General features: G+C 45.3%; 1 protein-coding gene across 2 annotated transcripts in view; it reads right to left on the bottom strand.

Moving 5' to 3' along the window:
- Positions 1-3,373: 3,373 nt before the first annotated feature.
- MRM3 (mitochondrial rRNA methyltransferase 3) overlaps positions 3,374-26,934 on the bottom strand; it is a 65,167-nt gene continuing 41,606 nt past the window's right edge. For both annotated transcript variants that reach the window (XM_078679881.1, XM_078679882.1), the window contains one exon: positions 3,374-4,801. In XM_078679881.1, the coding sequence (XP_078536007.1) occupies positions 4,167-4,801 (635 nt within the window). In that variant the 3' untranslated portion in view covers positions 3,374-4,166. The remainder of the gene's footprint in view (positions 4,802-26,934) is intronic.

Genomic DNA, 26,934 nt, shown 5'->3' with positions numbered 1-26,934 from the left:
CTCCCCCTCACCCCCCGGCCTCGCAAGCATCCCCCGCGCCCCGACAGCCCCCGGTCTCTCCTGCCTGGGCCATAAACGCACCTCCAACGCTACCCTGCCTCCGAGCCACATCCCGCGCTGAACCCTCTCACTCGTTCATCTCATTCATAGAACAGGCCCTTTTTGATAACCTCTTCCTCCCTGCCCGATTGTCCGGCCTGATCCCAGGCCATCACCTAGCCCAACAGATGCAGTTTATTGCCCCCCCCCTACAGTAGGACCTCGCCTCACATCAAAGGAGCGGGGATTAATCAATGCCTTCACACTACTGGATCCGACCGATCGCCCGCATTCCTGTTCCCAGCGGAATGTCCAGCTGCGCGATAGCCATCATGCTGAGATTTGGGTGGGGACCCCTACTGTAGATATGTGTGAGAACGGGCCTGAACCGGGGATTCCAAAGATGCCTTTTTCACACTTCAAAGCAATACCACGGATGTCATAAATGTAATAAAGCCATAAACTTGTGTATAAGAGGCCAGGCCTCAGAGATGCGGTTAGAGCACCTCGAGAAGATACCCTGTTGTCTGATTTGACGTGTTCTGCTCCGCTCCGTCGGAATAAACTCCTGTTTCCTGCCTTCCAGTCTCCAGCGCCTGCCTCTTCATTTGGTAACCTTGAGTTGGGTGAGAGGCGGCTATCGCCGGGCAAACATTGAAAAGGGGTAATCGATCTGACCTGCTTGCGCCCTTTTTCCACAGGGTGGACTGGGAATACTTGTTTGCAGTCCTGAAGGCCATCGGGATGGGTGACAATTTTGAGGGGATTAAGTTTGGGGCTGATACTCACAAGATTAGTTTATTTGCTGATGATGTTATTCTGTCACTGACTCAGCCTCAATGCTCCCTGCGCTACCTCTGATTGGAGCTCCTCGAATTTGGAAAGGTTGCGGGTTTCAAAGTTAACTTCTCAAAATCGCAAATCCTTAATGTCTCTATACCCAATACGGAGGTTTGCGATCTGCAGCAGGAGTTCGCTTTTCAGTGGGTGCAATCGGATTCAATATCTGGGTATCTGGTTGACCTCCTCTATTGCTAGCACGGTCTCCCTTAACTATAGACTATTGGTTGATCAAACTGCCAAAGCACTTTCGGACTGGTCCCGCCTCAATTTGTCCCGGTATGGGAGGCTGGCAGCAGTGAAAATGACGGTGCTCCCGCGTGTGTTATACCTTTTCCAAATGCTGCCTCTGACTCCCCCGCCGGGCTCTCTTCGGAAACTTCAGGGGCTTCTCAATAAATTCTTGTGGAGCAACAAGAGGCCAAGGCTTTCATTGTCCCTCGTCACCACGCCAAAGGCCGCAGGTGGGTTGGGGTTGCGCTAAGCCTGGGATCACTTAGCCCAGCGTAGGGGTTGGACTACATTTCCCTCCCCGATGACCCCCATTGTCGATAATCCCAATTTTCCGCCGGGGGGTGCGTCTCCAGTCTTCCACCGCTGGCGGGAGGAGGGCTGTAAAAGGGTGGGTTCCTTCTTCGATCTTGAAGGCCTGATCCCTTTCCCCAATTGTGTAAAGGACTACTTCCATTTACCAGAGGCAATCGCTTTTCACTACTGGCAGCTAGCGCATTGGGTAACACAACCATCTAACTTCGCCTCCATGTTCCGCCCCTTGACTACTTTTGAGAAACGGCTGGTCTGCAAGAAGGATGACCGTAGCTCATATCTGAACTCTACGAGATGATTCTCTTACACCCCAAGAAACAGCATACAAAGGCACAGGTTTGCTGGGAGACAGAGTTGGGGCGCCCTTTGACACGTAAAGAATGGGAACACATCTTTTACCGCGTACACCACACTGCCTCTAGCACTGTGGGCACCGAATATGCCTATAAAGTGGCCGCTTATTGGTACTATACACCGGCGTGCATTAAGGCATGGGGCGAAGTCAGGTCTCTGCTGGCGGGGATGTGGTCTTTCGGGTACTTTGGTACATCTGCTGTGGAATTGCCCGAAGTTGGTGCGGTATTGGAAAGCGGTTCTTGATGACCTGGATGATGCCTTCCAGATTACATTACCCCGAGCACCTGAGCACACGCTGCTGGGGCTCCCTCATCTGATGTCCTTTCCCCTGCGCTCGCTGAGGGGTAGACAGATTGCATTAGCTTTACTTGCGGCGCAGCAGGTCCTTTTGGCACAGTGGGGCTCCTCAGCTACACCTGATCCAAGGGATTGGATCCAAAGGCTCTGGCGTCTCTTGGCTATGGAACGCCTCTCGCTGGGCCTCGACGGAAAGGGTTCTGAATATGCGAAGCTTTGGGGTCCATTTCTGCAACTCTTCTCTAAAGATCCGAGGGAGGTCATGTGCCCGAAGTACCTACAAATATTACAGCTCATTCCTTTGGAACCTCTGGGGGCCACTAATGTTGCTTGAGTGGTGGTGGGGCGAGTTTGAGGGTCTTGGAGGGTGGACGGGGGTGCTAGAGACTGATGCGGAGCTGGGTGGGAGGGGTGGAGGGTTTGGGTATTTGTCTTTTTTTTTGTTTGTTTCCTTCTGATAACCGTGGTATCTACACACTTGACTTTGCTGTCCGTGATGGCTCGAAATCTCTTCCGCTGGGTCGCCCTCCGGGTTGTGGACCCGTACACTGTGTAGATGACAAGAGATTGCGCTCTGCTGGCAATTTGATGTAGGCAGCTGAGCTGTGTAATAAGATGCTTTACCACATAATAAAAACGATTGATTCTAAAAAGAAACACGTATACTCTACAACAGTGATTCTTAACTTGTGGTCTGCAGACACAAGGGGTGTGAAACGCCAACTCGAGGAATGTCCTACTAATATTTGAAAAAGTAAATATGAGAAGATTAATAAAGTACATACATAAAAAGTTAAACTGAATGTTTTAAAACGTTTTGTAAATGTGAAGGAATTTGAAACTGGTATCAAATTAAGATGGTATCCTCAACTTGAGTCAAAAGAGCAGTGCAAATATAGCAAACAGAATCTAGTATAAACAAATGGTTTCCTCATTTGAAGCAGCACTGCTATGTCTCCACAAAAAGACAGTATGCATTAGGAGCAAAAAAAGATAGTGATATGCTAGTGACTTCCAGAAGTAAAACTACATTTTGAAAAGTGCGAACCTGCCCATTAAAATTTCAAGTTTGTATTTCTTTGTCCATAAATTTTGTGAAATATTTCATCATTTGTTTCATATTCTAATGTTTCTTAATTTGTATGTATTGTTTTGATTTTCAAATTGTAGAAATTGTTGAGAAGGTGGATGGTATTGTTCTCGGCTTCCTGTAGTGGGTCCACAAAAGGTTAAGCACCGATACTCTACAATATTTAGCGCTAAAAGAAAATCACAATACAATATACGGAAGAACTGCAGGGACAATATATTTATTTACAAAATGGTGTATGCACATAAGCCAGCAATACTTACAGTTATTGATTGAAGCAAGGTAATCTTACAAGTAAACTGTCCTTTGCTCAACAGATGATGTTTCACAAAAGCAGCGATTTTATAATTGACAACAATGGCAAAATCGGAGAGTCCAATCATCTTACAAAACCTAGTCAGAAGAGTCATCACAATCTACAGGGTAGATTTGATGCTACTCCTCATTTAGGGTACTACTTTTGAACTTCAAGAGCCAATCGGAATTAGCGCCATCTTCAACAGAAAATTCAATTAAAACATTCCCTGACTAGACTGGAGTTCAAAATTGAATTATTTTGAGGGGTAAAGTTTTACGAAAAATATTGCCGCACTTCGATGGCGTGCCAACACATTCAAGTTAGCAAGTTTTAGCACAAGGTTTGTAGGATTACATAAATTAAATATCAGTATGGGTATGTTATAATTGCGAGGACACATGTTGAACCTGTGTAAATGTTAGTGCAAACAAAAGTCTCAGCAGTCAGACTTGACATCCGGTGGGCAGCTGTTCACCTCCCATTAGACAGCTGGCCGCCTGCAATACGAGAAGCATGGGCTCACTGTATCATCTGACCTTCCAGAATAAGTCTTTCATACAAAGCAGACTTTCTGATTGGTCCTTCCAGACTCTTAATTCCCCATGACACTATTTTTTCATAACTGTGCTCTCACACACAACTGCCCCACAGTGCTTTACCTGATAGTACATCTTATAGTCCAATATTGCACGTTTCAATTCATGCTAACATAGAATGTCTTTTGCTTCTAGTTTCTGGGCTTTTCCTTAATTGAAGTTGCCTTTTTCCTTCAAACAACAGAATACTCGCTGCCATAGCGGAATTTAAGCTCTCAACACCTGGCACAATAGGGATGAGGAGAATGGCTCCACCCATACTTTCTGCCAGCTGAAGGGACTCCAAACTCAAACCCTGGGTCTCTCCACCAATGATGAGGGCGGCTGGATCCTGCGCCCAACAATCATGGTAACTCTGTACATTGAGCTCTGGGAGGGAAGCGTTGCCCAGCATCTCTTCATCCTCACTCTCATCGCTTTCATCACCAGAAGAGAAATAATCATCCGCATGGGCGCTCATTTTCTTTGGGTGGGTGGATACCCAGCCATAATCACTGGCTTTTCTAGATAGGCTGTTCCCTTTGAGTCCGGTGCTATTGTTTAAATCCTGGTCCTTTACTCGCTTGTTATCCATGTTGTGCCTGGTGTTTGTGCTGCAGTTATCTGCCACATAGACTCGAGTGTCTTCTGAAAGGTAGTTGCGAAGAACATCCCACTCAAGACTGGTGATGACAGGTATGCGGAAATGAGCGCCCATACCGGCACGGAGAACCTTGGGCTCCCATGCGTCAACACAACCTAGAAAGAGGAAGCAAAATGTATTTAGAAATGCAGCCAAACCCAGTACAATTCTTCTCTGTCATTCCCATCATTTCACAAATCTTCTGGTAAGGAATACAAAAAAAAAATGCAAAAGGCTTTTATGGAGCCTGAAATACACATACTGAAGGAGATTAGTTTAAGTGCTTTGTTGCAAGAAAAGGATTACCCATGTTCATCTTTACAATCTTCTCTTCTCTCATCAGACTAGAGTCTTTGGACTGGGAACCAAGATCACAAAATGTTTTCCTTGAGTACACATGTCGTACTTCTTGAAATTCAGGAGTAAGTCACACCTTAACAAGAATGCATCGCACCAGCTCACAAAAATCTTGGAAACTAACCTGAAATGTAAGCCGGAAGCAAATATCTGACGAAAAGTAAAGCTCAAACCTTGTACTCCTGGAATGGGTTCGTCATTGCTATAAATCACGGAAGGAGAAACGATCAAGCTACTCCATATTTCATTTATTTACATAAATGTGCAAAAACTGGCAATTAAGGTATCTCACTTGCTTAGGTTAATTATCCCATGTTTACATTTGCTCGGAAGTGGGCACTGGTAACAACACAGGAAATACGTAAGCAATCTGGTAAAGCCCCCAGGGTCTCAATGCGACAATTTCACGACCCACACAACTGACAACACACAACCATATGATTCACTCAGACTTCGGATCTGCTGTTGATATACTAGTAAGATTATGAGGTACGCGAACGTTAATTAATATTAACAATTAATCTACCCACATTGCTTTCTACTCCAGGAAAGTCTCTTCAAAGCGCTCGTTCTATGGCGCTAGAAGGGCTGCACTTCTGCTGTCTCCACCAACATGCAAGAAAAGGTGAGCTTACCCATCACCCTTACCAGGGAATCGCATGCAACTATGTTTAAAGTTGCACTTGCTGGAATATTTCTGGCACAATACTTAAGTGAAAAGTACCACCAATTGCACTCATTCAAGGCACAAGGAAATAGTAGCTTAGAAAAGGGGATTTAAATAAAAAAAAAAAAACCACATGCATCTTTTACCGTGGCCCAATGTCTTACATTGCAATGTGTTGGGTCAACTAAACTTGGGGGGACCTTGTTTTTTCTTCCGCTCAGCCTGCCACATGCTCACCAGGGAAACAATATATCAAAATTGGTTAACTGGTTAATTTGCTTAAACAGATAACCTGGAAATCAAGGCATGCAGTAACTTATCATTACTAATTAAAACAGAACTAGAACTGCACTGTAAAAAAATTGTTTAACTGCTACTGGACTTTTCCAGGCGAGCAGCAGCAGCAGCGTGTGGAGACTGAGGAGCGGTGCGGAACACGTTCGACATTCGGCGGCTCGGCGCTGCTGAGTAGGACAGCAGGGACAAGCGGGACAGCGAGGCAAGCTGTGCTGAACCACTACCCCAATCCGCAAGCAGCAAGCCGACGCCGAGAGGAAAGGAGACTCGCGGGCGGGGACCACGGTGCGGCGGACTGCGCCGAGCCGTGCCGCGTTGCTGCGGTTTGCTGTGTGGCGAGAAAGGGAAAGAGACCCGTGGGCGGGAAACCGCGGGAGCGGCAGTGCGGCGGACTGCGCTGAGCTGCCTCGGTGCTGTGTGGCGAGAAAAGGAAGGAAGCTCGCGGGTGGGAACCACGGGAACGGCAGTGTGGCAGACTGAGCAGCTGAACCACGTCGCTGCTGTGTGGCGAGCCACGGGGGGCAAAGACGAGAAGTGCGGTAGAGCGGCAGTGCAGCGTTTGAGCAGCAGGTATTCAGAGCTACGAGCCACGAGCCTCGACAAAGTTAAAGTTAGGGTTAAGGAAACAAGGTGAAAGATGAAAAGAGTAAGGAAAGGGGGTCTTGCTCTAACCAACTAACCAGTCCTGCAATTCACGGTTTCGGCGGCCAGAGAGTCGGACGATTTGTAGCAGGTACCGTGTACTAAGCTGAAGAAAGCGGTAGCAGTGTAGTGGAGAGATTGAGAGGCGCACTGCAAGGAGCCACGGGAAGCACAGCTGTGGCTGTGAGTTATAAAAAATAAAAAATAAAAAAATAAAAAAATCGATTTGACTTTGGCAATGAGGCATTGAGGTATTGAGTGGTGCTGGCACGTTTTTTTTTCTCCATAAGACGAGGCCCCTGAAAGCTCTGTCCAGCCCTGCCGGCCCCAGTCTGACTCTTGCTAGCCCCTTTTGTTCCATCTTATAAATATTTAACTTAATACTACATCAAAATACTCTCCTGCTGTTAGACGGTAGAGGATGAGGTCTGGTCATCAGCATGGGGCTTTACCAAAGCTAAAACAAAGACAGAAGACCGAGGAGGCCATAGTCGATACACCCCAATTGGAGCTGTGCCCAAAAAATTATGAAAGTGAGGAAAGTAGCGGTGGCAGTGTCGCCTTAGAGGAGCATACGAGCCAGCCATCTAAGGCAGTTGTTTTACCTATAACTTTTGGCCAGGATTGTATTAAGTCGCCACATGCCACCCAGCCATCTATAAAGAGTTTCTTTTTTAAGTACCATCAAAAACAGTCACAAAAACAAAAAAGAGACATTAATGAAAATAAAGAGACTACTGAGAATGCTAGTGACTGCAACAACTGCATTATCAGCTTTACCATTATGTGGAAAAGGAGTAAAAAGTGGTTACCCTTGTGATTTAACACGGTCCAAGTTGTCCAAGTTGTTCTCTGAAAAAGAAAAATCGAATGATGTAGTAGGTGTTCAGGATAGGATTGTAATTGATGAAAAGGCTGAAAAGGACGATGTGTTGTTACCGTCGCATCCACTATTAATAGCAGTTGGTCAGTTACAGACTCAAGCTCAAATTCACTCATATGTCTCTGTTGCCCATCCCGCAGAGTTAATGTTGGTTGATGATTCTCAGATTACCAGCCAGGTGGAGCATTGCAAAATGACAGTCGAGAGCAGTAAAGAGTCTGGATCAGTAATTGATAGGTCTTCCTGTGTAGTTCACAATGTAAGCGATGAGGTTACGGTGTCAGATTTTAGAGTTGGAGAGCTAAATTCCAAGGAGGGGTTTATTGAGCCCATATTAGTTTCAGAAGAATTGGTATCTGGCCAACTTGATAAAAGTGGTAATGCCGTTTTTTTTTAAAATTTGGACCAGTCAAGCATAATCCTGGAGAATAGCTTCACCATCAAAAATCACTATTGGTTCCAGGTGTGTGTAGTATAGAGAACGTTCCTAATTCAATTGAGCATTGTAGTTTAGTTTTAAATAATCAGTTTAACCCAGCTGATTTATCTTTATTAACTAAATTTGAATTTTCAGGATAGACCGGGTGAGTTAGAAAATAGTGTCTCTAGACCTGAGCGTGGTACATGGGATTGACTTTTACACACTATGGACTCAATCACTAATGCTCTCAACTTCTATTCAGATAAACCAGACAAATTAGATATTCAGGTAGACATTCTAAATACATTGGCATCACATTTAGTAGGTATTGATTTAAGGATTTTGCAATTAACTAACCTGATCACTACGGTGCAAGCTGATAAAGAGAGTCAGTTAATAACCTGTACATGTGCACAATTAATAGACAAAATCTCGGATTTACCGTCAATTGTAAGTTCAATGGTGCATGAAGTAAAATTGCCGTCGGGTAGAAAAGTTCAAGGCTATGAAGAAACTAGTAACCTACCGGATAAAAAGAATGATTTAAGAAGTATTGCTAGACCTGGGTCATCAATTAAAGACAAACCGACCATATTGCAAAAAGATGCATACAATATAAATAGTATAGATATCCATAGGAATGATCAACCTGTAAATGATGACAACAAATTGCAAGCTTCGAAGGTATCTCTTCTTAGTCCTAAATGTATTAAAAATAAAGACTGTATGGTAGTAGAAGATACAATTAGTGATTATCCTGTGCCAATTCAAAAGTCAAGCATTATGGAAAATTCTGATACGAAAATGATCTGCCCTAATCACAGCCAGAGAATAAGTTTCACTACCAAACCAATGATTCTGTCCAAACGGGCTAGAAAAAGGAAAACACATAAGAAAATGCAGGGTATAAAAATCTCCTAGTAAGGAAGTTATTAATAATCCTAAAATGTCTAAGGAACCTAAAATGTAAGCTTATTTCCCGATTTTTGGACCTAAGAAAGATTCTGGGCTTGATTTAAAGGACAAACAATTTAATGAGTGCGTTAATAATTTTGTGCAGGAGGAGGCTAAACTAAGTTTAGGGCCCAAAGTTGAGCCCCCAATAAAGTTAGGGGAAGATGTATCTGATCAATCTAGAAATGAAAGGGCTGCCGAACAAGGTGAGCAAATAAACTTTAATCAGAAAACTGTAGATCCTATTAATCCCCAATGTAGTAGTAGGATTGATCAGGGGTACTAATCATGAGCACAGCCCAGAAATGAATCAAACTCCCAACAAGGAGACCAAAACACTTTTAATCAGAAACTGTAAATCTCAGTAATCTTCAATGTAGCAATAGGAACGATCAGGCAGTGCGTTCGTGTATTCAGGACCAAAAAACAATAGAAATTAACGAAGCAAATCATTTGACAGTTTCCATTTTGGCTCCTTCTAGTGGGAAGAGGAATTCAACTGACCCGGGAGATAAGGAGAATACAGAGTCTTCCAACTTGTTGGCTGAAAAGAGGAAATTAGTCTTCTGCCCTCAATATATAACGAGAGGCACTTATGATATTTTGAACCGCGGAAACATTTTGAAATTGTTACATGCAATTTCAGACCTGAAAGATGTAGTATCTGACGATTTGGAAATTGTTGAGCTTCAGAAAGATTGTGATAACACCTACAGGGAGATAACGATTACAACCTGGTTCAATATCAAAATTGTTGATAAAATAATGGCTAACTGGATTATATTTGAGAAATGGGGTATCAAAGTTTGGAGACTTCAAGGTCCACGATATCCAACGTTGTTAATCCCAATTAAGTCACCGTGTAGCCCGGTTCCAAAGAAGAAGGACAAAAAAATAGTTAGGGCATCACAGGTTAGAGTGTTGAAAGGTGCTTCAGGTCCATCTTCAGAGTTAAATGTGTCATGCGGTATTAAGATCAGGAGCTGTCAGCCTGGTTTACGATCATGTGAGGAGTTAAAAAAAAGTCCCCGATCCAGTTGATGATTGGAGTTGGCTTCCGGCAATATTAACAAATGCAAATTCTGGGAAGAAGGATTGATGCCGACTAGCGCATGAAAAAGCATTAAACCCTTACAACCTTTGTTCCTGGAACACAAATGGTCTAAAATCACTTATTGAGGACCCAAATGTTATAGACTTTTTAAAAACTTTTGATATGTTAATTTTACAAGAAACTTAGAATAGGTGGAGTGAACCCCTCTTTGGTTATTTTGAATATTTGAAAATGACAAGTCGTGAGGCCTCTATGGGTCACCCAAGTGGTGGCCTCTCTATATATGTTTCCTTGAGTCTTAAAGTTGAACACATCGAGATTGACCTCCAGGTAAAATGGATACAGTGTATTAACTTAATTGCTAGTCAATCGATTATTTTTTTTAAATGTTTGAGTTCTAAAAAAAAAAAAAAAAGTTAGATCCACGCAAATTACTCACCTATGGGAAATGGTGAAAGTGTTATATTTTGATCATCTAGATTCAATGATCATTATTTCTGGCGATTTTAATATGCATCTTGTTTTATATAAAAAGCTGACAAAGGATTTAAAATGCTTAGCTCAATGGACAAATTGTGCGTTCATAAAATATAATTTAAAGATTATGCATGATGGTGATAATATACCGACATTTAATAAAATAGGTAGTTCTTCCATAATAGATTATACAATAATGTCCGAGAAATTATTTAAATTAGTTCAAAGTTATAAAATAGTCCCGAGGATTGAGAGTGATCACAATCCTCAAGTTATCTTTCTTGATTTTCCGCTTGATTATCTGCCTGAAACCAGAATAATTAAAACTGCTCCTACCCCTTTTAACCTTAAAAGGTTAATATGGAATGATAAAACGGAGAAAGATATTTTAGAAGTACTTTCTCGTTTAATTCAAGATGTGCAGGTTGCAAATGCTGAAGGGAAATCTATGGTTGCTCTCTGGCCACGCTTCTGTGCCGTGCTTTTGGTTAATTTCTCTAATCAGAAACCCTCTATGGTGTATAACCCTGAACCCTAAGAATCCAGGGTGGTATTCTCATTGCTTACTATACCTTAAAAGAAGTCTTAATAAAACAATAAGATCATTGTATAGGAAAGCAAAAGGGTTATAATTTTTTTTTGATATCCCTCAAAATTAGAGAATTTAAAAAGGGAAATAAGAATGAAATTTGGAAAGCCAAGCAAGCATATTATGAAGAAACTTGGTCTAAATTACATTATGCTTGTAAATCTAAAGATTTGCGGCTATTTTTGAGTATTATTAACAACCTTGAAAATGGTAATAACAGAAGTAATAGTGCCAATGTTAATGAATTAAGTTGGGTAAACTTTTTTAATCTGAAAATTGCTCATCAAAGCCCACAGTGTGACACTGGTAAAAGTAATCGACATCACTGCCTACATGAGACAATAAATGGAGGGACACATGTTAGTGCCTATGACCTACAAAGTTGTGTTGATATTGAGCCATGGTCGGTCGATAAAGTAAAAAAAGTTATAAACAAGATTAGATCTAATGGAGCGCCAGGCCCTAATGGAATTCCAAATGCCATATTTAAAGCAAAATTAAGGAACTGGCCAGTGCTATTAACGCTCCTGTTTAATGATGTGCTTAAATCAGGCCTTATTCCGTTATCATGGCAGGGAAGTATCATTCAACCAATATATAAAAGTGGCCCCCAGGACAATCCGGCAAACTATCGCTTAATAACACTTACAGATGTAGATGCGAACATTTTTGCCAGTTGTCTGCTGGATGAATTGGAATCATGGGCCATAAGAGAGGAGTTGATTCCTAATTTACAAACTGGTTTTAGAAAGGGTGAATCAACTTATACTATTTTGATTTTATTAACCGAATTAGGCGAAAGAGCCAAAAGTAGGAAACAAAAATTGTATATTTGCTTTATTGACCTAAAAGCCGCTTTTGATTCTGTGCCCCGAAATGTTCTTTGGTGGAAGTTCATTAATTGGGGTATATCTGAAACACTTGTAAAAATGATTAAATTATTATACTCAGACACCTGGGTACAGAGCAAAATTGGCGACGGTAGACATACAACCCGTCGCCTAGCAACTAATGTCGGCTTGAAACAAGGTTGTGTTTTGGCTCCTTGTCTTTTTAATATTTTTGTGTCTGATCTCCCAGCCCATTTTAATAATGTTAATGCGCACTCCCCCTCTGTTTGGTAAAGAGATCAAATATTTGCAATATGCAGACGATACCATTTTATTGAGCCAAACGGTTATAGGGTTCAAAAGATTAATAGATTCTTTTAACACTTACGTTACACAAAATGGTTTAACAATTAACATAAAGACAAAAATGATGACAGTGGGAAAAGGCAAACTGGGAGTAAAAGAATGGAATATTAATGGTTTGGTTATCGAAAATGTTAAATCATATAAATATTTGGGACTTACATTTGATGAGGGTATGACATTTAGGCAGCATTTTAATAACCTTGAAACAAGGGGCACCTCGCTCGCATTTGCCTTTAAAAAATTGAGGGATAAGTGATCATGCCCTAATTATGATCATCTAATGAGGGTGATGAGAGAAAAGTTAATCCCATCTCTGGACTACGGTTCTATTATCTTTCGGGGCAAAGATGCGAAACTGCTTGATGACATAGAAGTACGGACATATAAATCTGTTTTTAGGATTCCCAGATATATTAGTCGTGCCAATATAGGACTTGAATTTGGCTTAAAGAATCAGTTATTGTCCCGACAATCTACATTTTTAAAGTCCTTACTGTCATTATCTCGAGCAGAAGAGGGTTCATTAGCAAAGTTGTGCTGGCTTGAGATCTCGAAAGGTGAATACTCGAGGAGTTGGCAGACTTATTTAAACGAGTGCTTATGTAATTTTGAATGTTCAAAATTAGGGGGAATAAGTAATGAGTAAAATAGTTTATAAGAAAATAATTAACCAAACGGCTGCTTAACTGTCTACTATAACGGATAAAGAGGAACTAAGGAAAAAAAATCACTAATGGTCAATAGCCAACTCTTTTGGTAAATTGTCGCCCCAACCTTACTGTTAGATCATTTAAAACCCCTGATTAAGAATACATTTATGTTACTACGGTTTGGGAGATATCCAACTAAAGATGGAATTCCACAATGGGAGAACAAATGGCCATTGAGTATTTGTAGGCTATGTGAGCTGTGTGATGAAACCTTACTGCACATTGTAACCCTATGCCCAATCCTGTCAGAGGCTCGCAAGACTATCTTAAAGCCTATTTTCAACAATTGGGAGTTAGAACATGTAGGAATGCAATTATTGTCTGTCTAAGAGGGGTTAACATCCAATTTATCCATCAATTTGTTAAGTTAATCTTTATCGCTGAAAAGAAATTCCGTAAAGTAGACATAAGCTAATTAATTCCCGTTGTGAAAAGCATTTAGAAAAAATTATAAGGATATAAGGTTCTTAAATGTTTTTAGGGAGTTTGGGAGCTATTTTAAGGTGTTTTATATTCATTTAGTATTGAAAATTACCCTATAATAGTGGATTGTATTTTAAGCATAGCACAAGTCACTTTAATTCTCCTGGAGTTTACTACTAGTAATAAGTCCATTGCACTTTAGTTACTATTGTTGATTAGTATTCCGTGAAGTATTACTAACTTGAGTTTATTTGTAATTTTTGCTGTTAGAATTATACTTTTTGTACTGAATGCACAATGCACTTTGTTCTGGCTGCTAACTGTTATTGGCAATATGTTGAAATCGCTAATATTTGCTGCTAGCATAAGGCATTGTATTTTAGGTATAGTACAAGCCATTTTAATTAATTTTACTGGAGTTTAGCCCTAGTAATAAGCCCATGGCACTGTAACCATAGTTGTTGTATAGTATTCCATGTAATATTACTACTTTAAGGAGTCTATTTGTAATTTCTGCTGTCAAAACTACCTTAGGTACTGAATGCACAATGCACTTTTTCTTTGGCTGCTAATTGTTATTGGCAAAATGTTGAAATCATAATATTTGCTGCTAGCATAAGGCACTTTAGTTCTGATGCTGTAAGCACAATATTTGCTGCTAGCATAAGGCACTTTAGTTCTGATGTCGTATGCACAATGCACTTTTTCTTTTGTTGCTAAAGGTTATTATCAAACTGTTAAAATCGTCATTGATCATCTTATGATAGGTGGATCCTACCGAGGGTGTTAAAACTACATTGTTCTGCGTGTTTCTTTATTTTTAATTTGATTTTGTCATGGATATGTATTGTTCTTTTGTTTGTGATGATTTTAAATTAAATCAACAAATAAAAACTTTTGCTACTACTACTACTGGACTTTTCCGTCCATCAGGAGTCCATAACAATAAGATCCTGTAGTGGGGGAAATCATCTAGGCCAGTGGTCTTCAAATTGTGGGGATAAGTTCCTGGCAAGTGCCAGGGTGCGTGCCCTGGGAGTGAGGCTGTAGGTAGGAGGATGACATCTTTCTTAGTCACAAAAAACATTATCTCGGAAAAACAATAGAATTTTGCTAATGTCCCTAGGGAAAAACATTATTACAGGGAAAACATAATGGCAGTAAAACTGAGATCCTCATCTGCACAGACAAAACACATGAAACTTTATACGATATGGCCAATCTTGACACTGCTCTAACACTTTTAAATTGGTCAGAAACCCTTCGATGGTTCATGGACACTGAATTAGCCTTCTCCACTCATGTTATCCTTGTCACCAAGAACTTAGTTTTCTACCTCAGCCACATCCATGAGATACTCCTGCAACTATGACCTTAAACCAAATTGCTCTTCTCATTCTGTTGGTCTCCCACAAAGATTACTGTTGTTAAGTATATGGCGGTCTTCCATTTAAAAACATGAGGAAACGTCATTAAGCACAAACCTTTGCAGTCCTACTCGTGTTTTCCTAGACCGGTTCTGCCATAACCCTGAGGCATTAAAACCACTCCACTGGTATACCATCTAACATAGGATCAAAATTAAATCCTCATCCTACTGCACAAAGCCTACGACAGTCCTGGACTATAGATCCAAACTGTTAATTCAAGTCACTGCACTGAACACTAAGTTCAGCTACTTGCGGCTGGCCTGAACGTACAGTGGTTTACTAATTGTCCAATTTTTAAATATCGGTAACTCTACCCTAGTCCCTTCATGCCACCGTTGGTCCTGACCTGTTCTAAGGACTTTACACCCTCATGGTCAAAAAGATAGCCAATCCTCTCACATCCAGCTTCCTGCCAGGTTATGAACTCCATTCCTTTTAATGTTGGGGTAAAGTCTGGGTTGCAGATAATAGGAGTAATAGGTGCTGGGATGGTGGAAAGAACCCTCCTAAATTCCTAATCAGAACTGTGTCCCATGCCACCAATGTGGCTCTTATAACTGGTGAACAGTACAGGCCCTGCACCATGTACTTCTTGGGAAGCCAAGGAGTCTTTAATATGAGCACCCAAGCAATCATACGGTCAATAGAGCACTAAAGCTTTCCACTTTCTGTTCATTGCAACTTCATAGTATAGTGTAGTTGAGTTACATAACCAGCTACTATTACGCATCAAAGACTGAGACCCGCACAAACATAAGGAGCTAGGATCATTACCTCTACATCCCTCGTCCTCAACTCAGTCATAACAACAGGTATATTCCACTGACCGGAAACAAAACAGGAAATGCTTTGAGGCTCCACCCACCCTGCTGCCAGGGCAATAACATTATAGCCAGCAGAAAGCACTTTATGTTTTGTTTCCGGTCGGTGGACATGACGGGGGATGTTGTAAGGTAATTGCAGGGCTCTTACCTGGAGATGTCCTCTGGTTACCTCCTTTGCAAGGCTCTGGGGGTGCCTTTGGACCTTTGTGGGAGCAGCTGGAGTCAGGATGCGTGGCCTCCTGGACTAGGTGAGTGGCTCTGGGTGCCTGGGTAGCTGGTCTTGTCAGGCCTCGGTTGCCTTCTCTTCCTTCTGGATAGTCGCATTCATCACTGTGGAGTATCATCACCGTTATGGAGGCGTCTTGTCCTGTTCCCGCCCAACTGGTTCTGTTGCAGGCTGGTGGACACCATCTATGTGCTTCATGTGAAGAGTACTTTGTGGTGTACCTCCAGTATGTGTCGGCACCTCCCGCGATGTTCTTTGGCACGGTGAGGGTATTGACGTCTGTTGAACTTTGGACCCCGCTGGGTCGGCATGTACGGGCCTTCTTGAGGAGTCCCTTTCTCCACTCCAGTATGGCAAGAGCGAGGGGGGATGGGGGTGGAGGGGAGGCGGCAGTGACCTCGTTGGTGCCTGGCCAGGAGCCTGCATGAGTCTCTCCTGGCTGGTTGCCTTCAGACATGCATGTGGTGGGAGGAGGTTGTTTTGGGATTGTTCTGGCCTGGGCCTGTGTGGTAGTGGGAGCTCCTCCTCTTGTGGTGTGGCCTTCGGCAGCTGCTTCCTATTCTTTTTTCTACTGCAATGTGTTGTCCTAAGCCACAACCTTTTCATACCTCTCATTCCTTGCATCGGCTGACAGCTGGGTTGAGCTGCCTGTTGCGACGTGCACTATGACTGGCTGATTGAGAAAAAAAAGGATTTGGTTCATGGTTCATTTGCATAAATAGGGGGAAATATTTCCTTACATAGTAGACAAATGGTGTTCCATGGTCACTTGCTTTGGTTTCACTACAGGGAAACATCATCAGAAGCGCAGGCATGTTTATCCTGTTTTTTCTCTGTCTTCACCAGGGGGCAGTGTGGATTCTTCCCCTCCTTTAAAGCGGAGTAAATTGGATTATGACACTTGTCTGAAAAAGCTGATTTTGGAGAGCTTGTCTGATTTAATCTCGCCATCCGTTCTGGGGTGTATGGTGCTTATGTCGCTCAGTCTGTGTTGTCCGACTTTAAGGCCACCATGCAGGAAGGTGGTAGTTGCCCTGACTTAGAGTCTATGAAGCATCAGGCTGAATTCCTTTCTAAAATTGCTTTTGACTGTGCGTGCTGAGGCCAGGCGGAACTTATAACTAAAGGGATGGAACACTGATGCGGCTTAACAATCCATGGCGTTGCGTTTGCCTTTTACTGGTCCTTGACTTTTTGGAAAAGGCCTTGAGGAGAAGTTACACAAGGTGTTCAAAGAACTGAAACATTCCTTGTCCTTCTGGCATCAGCTACGTCGTAAGTAGTCGTTCTTTTCCAATACTAAGTCTTTTCAACAGCCTTCTTGCATGCAGAAGAAGTTCAGGAACCAGAAGGGCACTGGGAAGGGTTTCCAACAAAGGTTTCAGAAGTAGCCTCCTCCCTATGTAGGTCAGGGTAATCAGCGTCCCGGACTATGCCGCCTCCCGGCTCGTTCCAGCTGGAGTGGTGCCAGAGGTTGATGGGAGGTTGCAAGATTTCCTGGCGGCTTGGAATCTCTTGACGACGGACCAGTGGGTCCTGGATGTGCTGGAACGGGGTTACTGGATCGAGTACATATCCCCTCCCCCTGCATCAGGCAGGGTGCAGACTCGGATGCCAAAGGAAGTGTTGTGAAGCCCTGTTGGACGGGGTTCAAACCCTGTTTCAGAAGAAGGTGGTTGTGCCTGTACCCCGATCGGAGTGGGGTCATGGGACTTATTCAGTCACCTTCCTTGTGCCGAAGTTCATGGGTGGCTTTCAGATCATGATTAATCTCCGGCCTCTGAATTGGTTTGGCCAGAGGATTCCCTTCAAAATGGAGACCCTGCAGCAGGTGATAACATTGATTCGGGCTGGCTGGGTGATGTCTACCTTGGATTTCCAGAATTTGCACCTACATGTTCCTGTGGCCCTGGAGTTCCAGCGGTTACTGAGGTTTTACCCAAAGGGTCGTCATTGGCAGTTTTGCGTCCACCCTTTCGACCTGCGTTCATCGCCTAGGGTCTTCACCAAAGTGGCGGCCCCTCTTGTGACCCGTCTTCACCTCCTGGGAGGGTCTGCGTTTCCCTGCCTGGATGACTGGCTTCGGCAGGCTGCTTTTGCCCTAGTCATGTCTCAGCATCTGGAGTTGCCCATTCATATGCTAGAAGACCACTGCGTTCTCCTGAATTGTCTGAAGTGCCATCTTCTTCCTGCCACCCGGAGGTCCTTTATAGGGGCGGACTATTCTGTTCTGGGCAAGGTGTTCCTGCCTGCGTCCAGGATGCTGCGTCTATGGTCATTTTTGAGGAATTCGTTGTCTCGGACTTCGGACCCTCTGCTTCAATGGTTGGAGAAGCAGGGTCACATGGCTGCTTAAGTGTTCACTGTTGCTTGGGCCAGTGTAATGCAATTAAGAATGATATATTGGACATTGACTTCTTTTTGCATAACTGAATCCATTTTCTATTCTGACTCCATCTTGTGTAACAGACTCCGTTTTCTGTGCTCGCACGTAGCTGCAAAGTGGGGAGGGGATGTTTTCGCTCTTCACCTGTTTTCGCTCCTCACCGATCAGAGTGAACTGGAACATGTCAAATATTTTGGGGCCCTATTCCTTTGTGAGTCTCTTCCAGTTCTTACACTTTTGCTTCAAGCTCTTGCTGCTTTTTTTTTTGTCTTTATTGATCATTGCTGCTAGGCAGATGAGTGTTCCTCTAGTAGACGCCTCTTGCAAAAAAGGGATGGGATTGCACACTCTTCGGGTTGTTTTATTTTCCTTAACAGAGTTTTATAAAGCATGAACTTAACCCGTATCAGAGCGCTTTACATAGCACCAGATGCACTACACAAGGACAAATTCATTTTTGTTAGGCACAGGGAGATTAAGTGATTTGCCCAGAATCACAGAATGGTCAGCGTTATTGCCAAGGCTCAAACCCAGTTCCTCAGATTCAAAGTTGACCGTTGTAGCCGTTAGGCCAACTCCTGTCTGGTTCTGGCATCATTTGTGGGACTTGTGCTAAGAACATTTCTTAACTCCACTGGTATTGCCGATGTGTGTCTGGGGCGAGGACCAGTTCATCTATGCTCTTAAGTCATTCAATTTTTTTTATATTTCTATAATTCAGCACATGGAATAAGACAACATACAGGCAGCATTGTGTTATAGTACAGATGTTTCAACCATATAAAACAATACAGGATATTCGTAGATGCCGACAGTCTTAGTACCCTCAAGTGCAAGTTTCTGAGCCCATACCAATAGAGCTTCCCAGTTGTGTATCAAGGTCCGCCCCTATGTTTGTCTGAAGTGGGCTTGCCATGGTCCCCAAATCCTTTGGTGTTTCTTGCTGCAACCTCTTGCCCTATACACTGTCTCCTCTGCTATAGAGCATTGGCCCATACCTCTGAGCCAGTCTGTCTTTGTTGGGACCCTTGTGCATCTCCACTTACGAGCAACTAAAAAGCCTATTCCTCCACACTCCTCCATTATGCAATTCTAGGGTCTGGTGGGACATCCTTGCTCTTACCTATATTCGCTGTAAAAGAAGGCCTTTGTGTAACCATCAACTTTTTATGTGTTACAACAGAGGTTCTTAACCTGTGGTCTGGGAGACCCTGGATGTCTGAGACACCTGCTCAGGGGGCACACGACTGCTTAAAAAAATTAAATAATTTAACAGATTAACAAGGTATACATAAAGAAGCAAAATGTATAAATTATAATATAAAATGTTCTGTAAATGTTAGGAATTTGAAATTGGAGGCTAAAAATTAATTTTCTTCCACTTATTTGGTCTAGATGGCTATATGACTTGACTCTGTAAGGGGCGTAGTTCGCCTCAAGGCCCATCAAGATCTCCACCAGCGTCCCCATACATCTGATGTGGAATGGATTCCCCCATATGTATTTGATCTCCTTGCTCCTCAGTGAGTGACTATTAGGAACTCAACATTTTTGCAGTAAGATTGTCAAGAAATCATGGAAAAGCATGATCTTGAAACAATTTGACCCATTTCTCTGCCGGTTCCAAATACGTCCTCCTTTTGCCTAAACAAGTGTCCACCGGTCATGATATTGTGGAAGCGGGGCCTGGATTGGGAGTGGGCCAGCAGCGGAGGGGGTAGTTCTCCATATCTGAGAAGGGCAAGTGGTCCAGCAGAATGTCCTAGTCTAGAAGGCATAGAAAGAATGACCTCTTCCCTCTGTATTTCTGGGAACATTTTTGATCCTTCTGTTTTACTTCCTCACATGGTTTTCAATGTCCTCTAGGTGTGCTTACAAATCCATTGCTGCTCTTTCAGAGAGAACTTCTTGCATCTCCTCTTTTTTTCTAGAGTCAAGGAGGCCCTGCTTCTCAACTCAGTTGTATCCTGCTTGAGGCCCAGCTGTTCCCGCCGCTCCCATACGGCCACGCCCCCCTCCTGCCTCCCAGCTGCTCCGCTCTCCCTCCTCGCCTCTTAAGGCGGCCGCACGGACAGGGTGACCCTCGACCCTGCTCCAGGGCCGGGTCACTCCCCTGCCGCCTCAGCACCACCTGTGAGTGCTCTCCCCCGCTACTGCCGTCCTGACTGGGGTTAGAGCCTGTGCCCAGATCAGCCGTGGTTCGTCTCCAGTTTTGGTATTATTGTTTGACTGTTGCATTTTCTGCTCTGTTCCTTCCCTTACTCCCCTCCGTAGCTGCACCCTCGCCCCCCCACCCCCGCCTTCTGAGCCCAGCTGGTCCCGCCGCTCCCATACGGCCACACCCCCCTCGCCGCCCCGCTCCCGCCTCCCAGCTGCTCCTCCCTCCCCTCTTAAGGCGGCCATGGACGTATGGACAGGGTGACCCTCGACCCTGCTCCAGGGCCGGGTCACTCCCCTGCCGCCTCAGAACCACCTGTGAGCGCTCTCCCCCACTGCTGCCGTCCTGACTGGGGTTCGAACCATCATCCAGAGAACGCAATCACCTCCGATGCATCCTCCTCAACACCCGCTCCGCTCGCAAGCATGCCATCGAACTTTGGGACCTCCTCGACTCTACCGCCCCCGACGTCGCCTTCCTGACGGAGACCTGGCTGAACACCACCTCGGCACCAGACATCGCCATAGCCATCCCAGAAGGCTACATGATCTCCCGCAGAGACTGCACTAACGGAGTGGGAATCGACATCATGCACAAGAACACCCTCAGAGTCTTGACCAACACCGCCAACATCCTCACCACCGCTGAGCACATGCACTTCCAGATCCACACAGATCCACACAGACCCCAACACCACCCTCAGAGGAACACTCGTCTACAGACCACCCGGACGCCGACCACAGTTCAGCGACACCATCACCGACCTCGTCAGCACCCACGCCCTCGCCTCCATGGACTACATCCTCCTGGGGGACCTGAATTTCCTCGAGAACACCAACGACGCCAACTCTACCGCCCTGATCGACAACCTCGCCAATCTCAGACTCAAACAGCTTGTGACGACTCCCACCCACGCCGCTGGACACACACTGGACCCCATATTCTCCTCAAGTCTCCTTCAACCACACCACGGAACCCCAATGGACCGACCACAGATGTGTCCACTTCACCTTTAGGAAACCCACCACACACCACCGCACCCAACAGATGCCATGCCGCTGCTGGGGCAAGGTCACTGAGGACCAACTGACCACCACCCTCGCCTTGGGACCACCCGCCGACCCCAGCGCCGCCATCAACCTCAAACAGTGGATCAACGACTGCGCCGACACCCTCGCCCCACTCAGGACACCCGCAACCAGCCACACCAACAAGAAAGCCACATGGTTTACCGAAGACCTGCGGACCACACAGCACGCCTGCCGGAAGCTGGAGAAGAGCTGGCTCACCGACCGAACACCTGACAGATACACAGCTCACAAGAGTGCCACCCGCAGACACCACCAACTCATCAGGGCCGCCAAGAGGACTGCCTTCAAGGACCGCATAGACAGCAACGTACACAACAGCAAAGAGCTCTTCAACATCGTGAAAGAACTCTCCAACCCCAGCTCCAACACCAACGACATTCCCCCATGGCAAGACCTGTGCGACTCACTGGCCACCTTCTTTCACCGCAAGATCACCGATATCCACCACAGCTTCAACACTGCCACCACCCCGAGTCCAACACCCATGCAACCACCACCCGCACCAACCTCCTGGTCCGACATCAGCGACGAAGACACCACCAGGACTATGAACTCCATCCCCTTGCCCACACCACGTTTTCAACAAAGCCAGCACAGCAATCGCGCCCCATCTCCGGAAAACAATCAAAATCTCCTTCGAGACAGCAACCTTCCTGGAGAGCTGGAAGCACGCAGAGATCAACGCCCTACTGAAGAAACCTAAGGCGGACCTCAAGAACTTCCGGCCCATCTCCCTGCTCCCTTTGCCGGCGAAAGTCACGGAGAAGATCGTCAACAGCCAGCTGACCCGCTACCTTGAAGAGAACAATATCCTGGACCCCTCCCAATCCGGCTTCCGCAGCAACCACAGCACCGAGACCGCCCTCATTGCCGCCACCAACGACATCAGGATTCTCATGGACAAGGGAGAAACAGCTGCCCTCATCCTTCTGGACTTATCAGCCACCTTCGACACAGTCTGCCACCGCATCCTAACAGCACGCCTCCACGACGCCGGAATCCAAGAGAAGGCCCTGGCCTGGACCACATCATTCCTCTCTGGCAGATCCCAGAGTGTCCGCCTCCCACCCTTCCGCCCCAAGACCACCGAGATCATCTGCGGCGTTCCACAGGGATCATCCCTCAGCCTGACACTGTTCAATATCTACATGGCACCACTCGCCCACGTCGCCTGACAGCACAGCCTCAAACATCATCTCCTACGCAGACGACACACAGCTGATCATCTCCCTCACCGAAGACCCCCACACCGCCAATCCCAACCTCCACAGAGGAATGAAGGCAGTCGCCGAATGGATGAAGGAGAGCAGACTGAAGCTGAATTCAGACAAGACGGAGGTCCTCATCCTCGGCTCCACTCCCCAGCCTGGGACGACTCCTGGTGGCCAACATCGCTAGGAACACCCCCGGAACCCACCGACCACGCTCGCAATCTGGTGGTCATCCTCGACTCTGCCCTCTCCATGACCAAGCAGGTCAACGCCGTCTTTGCTTCCTGCTTCAACACCCTCCGAATGCTCCGCACGATTTTCAAGTGGATCCCCTCAGACATGAGGAAAACCGTCACCCAGGCCCTCGTCACCAGCAGACTGGACTACGGGAACGCCCTCTACGCAGGAACAACCACCAAACTCCTAAGACGGCTCCAACGCATCCAGAACGCCTCGGAATGACTAGTCCTCGACGTCCCCCGACGCAACCACATCACACCCCACCTGAGAGACCTACATTGGCTCCCCGTCAACAAGAGGATCACCTTCAAACTCCTCATCCACGCACACAAAGCCCTACACAACGCCGGACCAGCATACCTTAACGGTCGACTCAGCTTCTACACCCCCACCCGCAGCCTCCGCTCAGCCAACCTCGCCCTCGCCACAGTTCCACGCATCCGGAAAACCACCGCCGGCAGCAGATCCTTCTCCTACCTTGCCGCCAAGACCTGGAACACTCTCCCTACCGGCCTACATCAGACCCAGGACCTGCTGACCTTCAGACGACTACTCAAGACCTGGCTCTTCGAGTAACAGCAGCCGCCCCTCCCCCTCCTCCCCCTCCCTCCCCACCCCCTCAGCGCCTTGAGACCCTCACGGGTATGTAGAGCGCTCTACAAATGTTTGATTGATTGATACCACTGTTCACTGCCTCTCTTAGGGCATCCTGCAGTCCCCGAAATAGATTCTCCATGAATGAGTTGGGTGGGTGGGAGAGGTATCTACCAATGTGCTCTTCTGTGGGCCATTTTCATGACGCTTATTGCTGTTTGTGACCCACGTCTGGATAGCATCTCTTAAAAGTGTACTCTATCTTTCACTTACCTGATAGTATCACTCGAGTTTGGTTTGGTGCCCTATGACACAGGACCCAGGTAGAGGCCAAATGCGGTTCAATGTCAGGCTAGTCAGCTTGCAGTCATGTAGGGCAGTCCTTTAGACACCTCTAGAATATACAAGTCAACATTTGTATAAGCCCTTCACTGCGCGGTCTGAGGGCCCTCTTTGCCACTTTGTGTCCCTGTTCGCTCACATAGCTAGTGCAACTTACTGCACAACATTCAAAGGAGCTGCAGACGTTCACTCACTTTTTTATTCCTTTGTTATAGGTGTTGTCTGTTTTAGTATAGCACCATATAGAGGCGGTGCCCTGCTTTTAGTATATTTCTGATTCGCACAGGACCCACGTAGCTTCGGGACCCGCACCCAGGCATGCCTTGCGACTCCTTTTGGTACCAAGGACAAACCCCATCCCAGGGCTAATCTCTTTGCGAGGTTACCCCCTTGGACTGCATGAATCCCTCCCACACTCCCGGTTCGCTTTTTCGCCTTTTTCTAGCAAGTTTGGCCAACTCTCTGATACACGATCACCCCGTCAAACTACCTAACCTACAAACATTCAGTGAGCATGATTCTCCCGCTCCCCTCTGTGGCACCCGCCATCTCGAGTGTTGCAGCCGTCGTCTACAATCAATCTTCCTAGTTATTCTGCCATCTACATTCTTCCGTCTCAGGGTCACGGTGAGCTCAAAGACCAGGGCTACAGGGTCCCTGCCTCTCCACTATTCGATAGGGTGTCCCCTTCCTGCTTGGTCCATAGATTGCACCTGGCGGGTATAAAGGACTTCGCTTTGGCCCTGCTCGAGTCCTTCCTCACAAATGGGACCCACACTGAACTATCTGCATTTTATTGCAGAATCCTTCTAGGCACTCTGAAGGGGGCCGCAGGGCTTCTCTCTTAGCCCTACTTTGTTTAACCTGTATGTTGCCTCCCTGGCTCAACTGATAAAGTCTTTTTGTTTCCAAGGAATGTCACATGCGGATGATACCCAAATTGTTGTCTCTATTAAAAATGACGTATGTGAGGTATCAGACAAATTAAAATGCTGCATGACTGAACTATCCACTTGGATGAAAGTGAATTTGTTAAAACTGAATGCCGACAAGACAGTAATCTGATATTTGGGAAGCAACTGTTATGGTCAGAGTTGTGGTGGCCAGAGACCAAAGACCCCAGATCCCTTACCCAGTCTGGTTACTGAAGCTAAAAATGTTGGTGTCATTTGACAGGACACGCCATTTTGATTCCCAGGCCCAGAGGTCCACGAGAGCCTGTTTTATTAATAAAATATTTAAAAAATATTCCCTTTTATTCCTGCCGAGCTTAGAGTGGTAGTAGTTATCATGCTTATTATTTCTTGGCTGGATTATTATTCTCCGATTTTAAACATTAATATATCTACTCTTAATAGGCTTCAGATTGTTCAAAATGCGGCCGCTCACTTAATTCTGTATATCCCTAAACGCCTTTCATAAAGGGATGGCACTCAGGCCCTCCACTGGCTGCCAGTCAGGAAGCGTGTGACCTTCAAAGCCCTCTGCTCATTTCATTCCCCCTGCAGTTGGAGGGACTGCTTGCCCTGACATCGGCCTTCCGGTGATATATTCCCAATAGACTGTTGAGGACGTCGTCGCTCAGGAAGGAGAATACACCAAAATTTCGGAAAGCAAGATGGAGAGGACGGATTTTTTCAGTCACTGCAGCCAGGCTGTGGAATACGTTAACCACCTGCATCGCTGGTATCACTTCCCATACTGTTTTTAGTAAGAAATTGAAAACCTGGCTTTTCTCCCTTGGGTAACGATTAGGTTGGTTCACTTCCTCACCTTACAGCTTCTTCACTTACTGCTAACAGGTTTGACACCCTTGGGTAGAACGCGATTTAACACATTCCAAATACACCTGTAGACTGCCAACAGAGTCCGGGGAATTCGTTACTTCGTTGGGCCAGTGGAAAGTAGAGCACACCACAGTTCTCATAAACATTCAAAGATGTCTCCCAGTCCACGTTTTATCGTGTGGGTGCCATTTTATTCCATTATTGTGCTGCAAAGCTCCTGAACATACTGGTTGTCCTTTCTTATGCCCCTTTTAGAACTCCACTTATTCCTACACAATCCTTTTTTCAAGATATTATAGTTTTTACTGGAGAATTGTGTGTTGGTCTTCCAAGTAATTGTTCTTGCTCATGCATTCTATGGTCAACTGTTTCTTCCAAGATTTACACCCCGCCACCTAGGCCCAAAAACACCTTTCATGATCCCTGATGAAATTGTCGTGAGTTTCCCCCTGGCAATGAAACATGTTGGCTTTTAAAATGAGCAGACACACAGCACAGAATAAATTTACATAGCCAGTGTGGTCTAGCTCAGTTTGATATTGGGAAGGGTGGTGTTTCAACTCGGATCCCGCTATCTCTTATAGGGTTGATTATGCAACACACTTGGATAAGTTATCTGGTGCATAGGCAGCACTCGATACCGCACCTAACACTGTGTCTTTTGTCTTTCTCTTCTTTTTCTTACTTTGTCACAGTTTGCGTTACAGGTTGGCGGCTGCTGATGATGATGATGAGAACCTAAGGATGCAGGCAAGTACCGCCTACCTTTCTCACCTTTTTTTCTTTCACTTTGGTTCGCACAAGCCGGTCATATCATACCAGGGAGTGGGTTTGACCGAGGGAGACTTAAACAAATTGACTACAGATTTTTTATCACAGATTTTTATAACAGAATGGTGATCCAGGTCCCTCCTGTACAGACGGTATAAGGTTAACCGCTGGTCCAAAACAAAGTTTATAGACTGTAATGGATTGGAAGGGTCCTGAGTAATACATTCAGAGTGAACAGGTCCTTTGTTGTTTGTGATTACATAAGTGGGGGATGACCTGTTCTCTACCCCTTCAGCTCCTTGTTATACCCGGTCTGATTATCACCATATTGCTCTTAGGGCCTCCTGCACATCCAGATGCAGTGTCTCCTACTCCAACCGGTCTGGTCCCAGAGCGTGCTCTTACTTGGGTTTTTCTTGTAAGCTGGTCCTCTGCCATTGGTTTCCCCAAGCTGTGAATCACATAGGGCCCGATTACAATGCCATAGGAAACGGTTCCGATTGAGGGTCAGAGCCGTTC

The sequence above is a fragment of the Lissotriton helveticus genome, chromosome 3_1 (assembly GCF_964261635.1).
Source record: "Lissotriton helveticus chromosome 3_1, aLisHel1.1, whole genome shotgun sequence".
Lineage (NCBI taxonomy): Eukaryota > Metazoa > Chordata > Amphibia > Caudata > Salamandridae > Lissotriton > Lissotriton helveticus.
The sequence above is the reverse complement of the archived record's forward strand: the minus strand, read 5'-3'. Positions and strand labels throughout refer to the sequence as shown.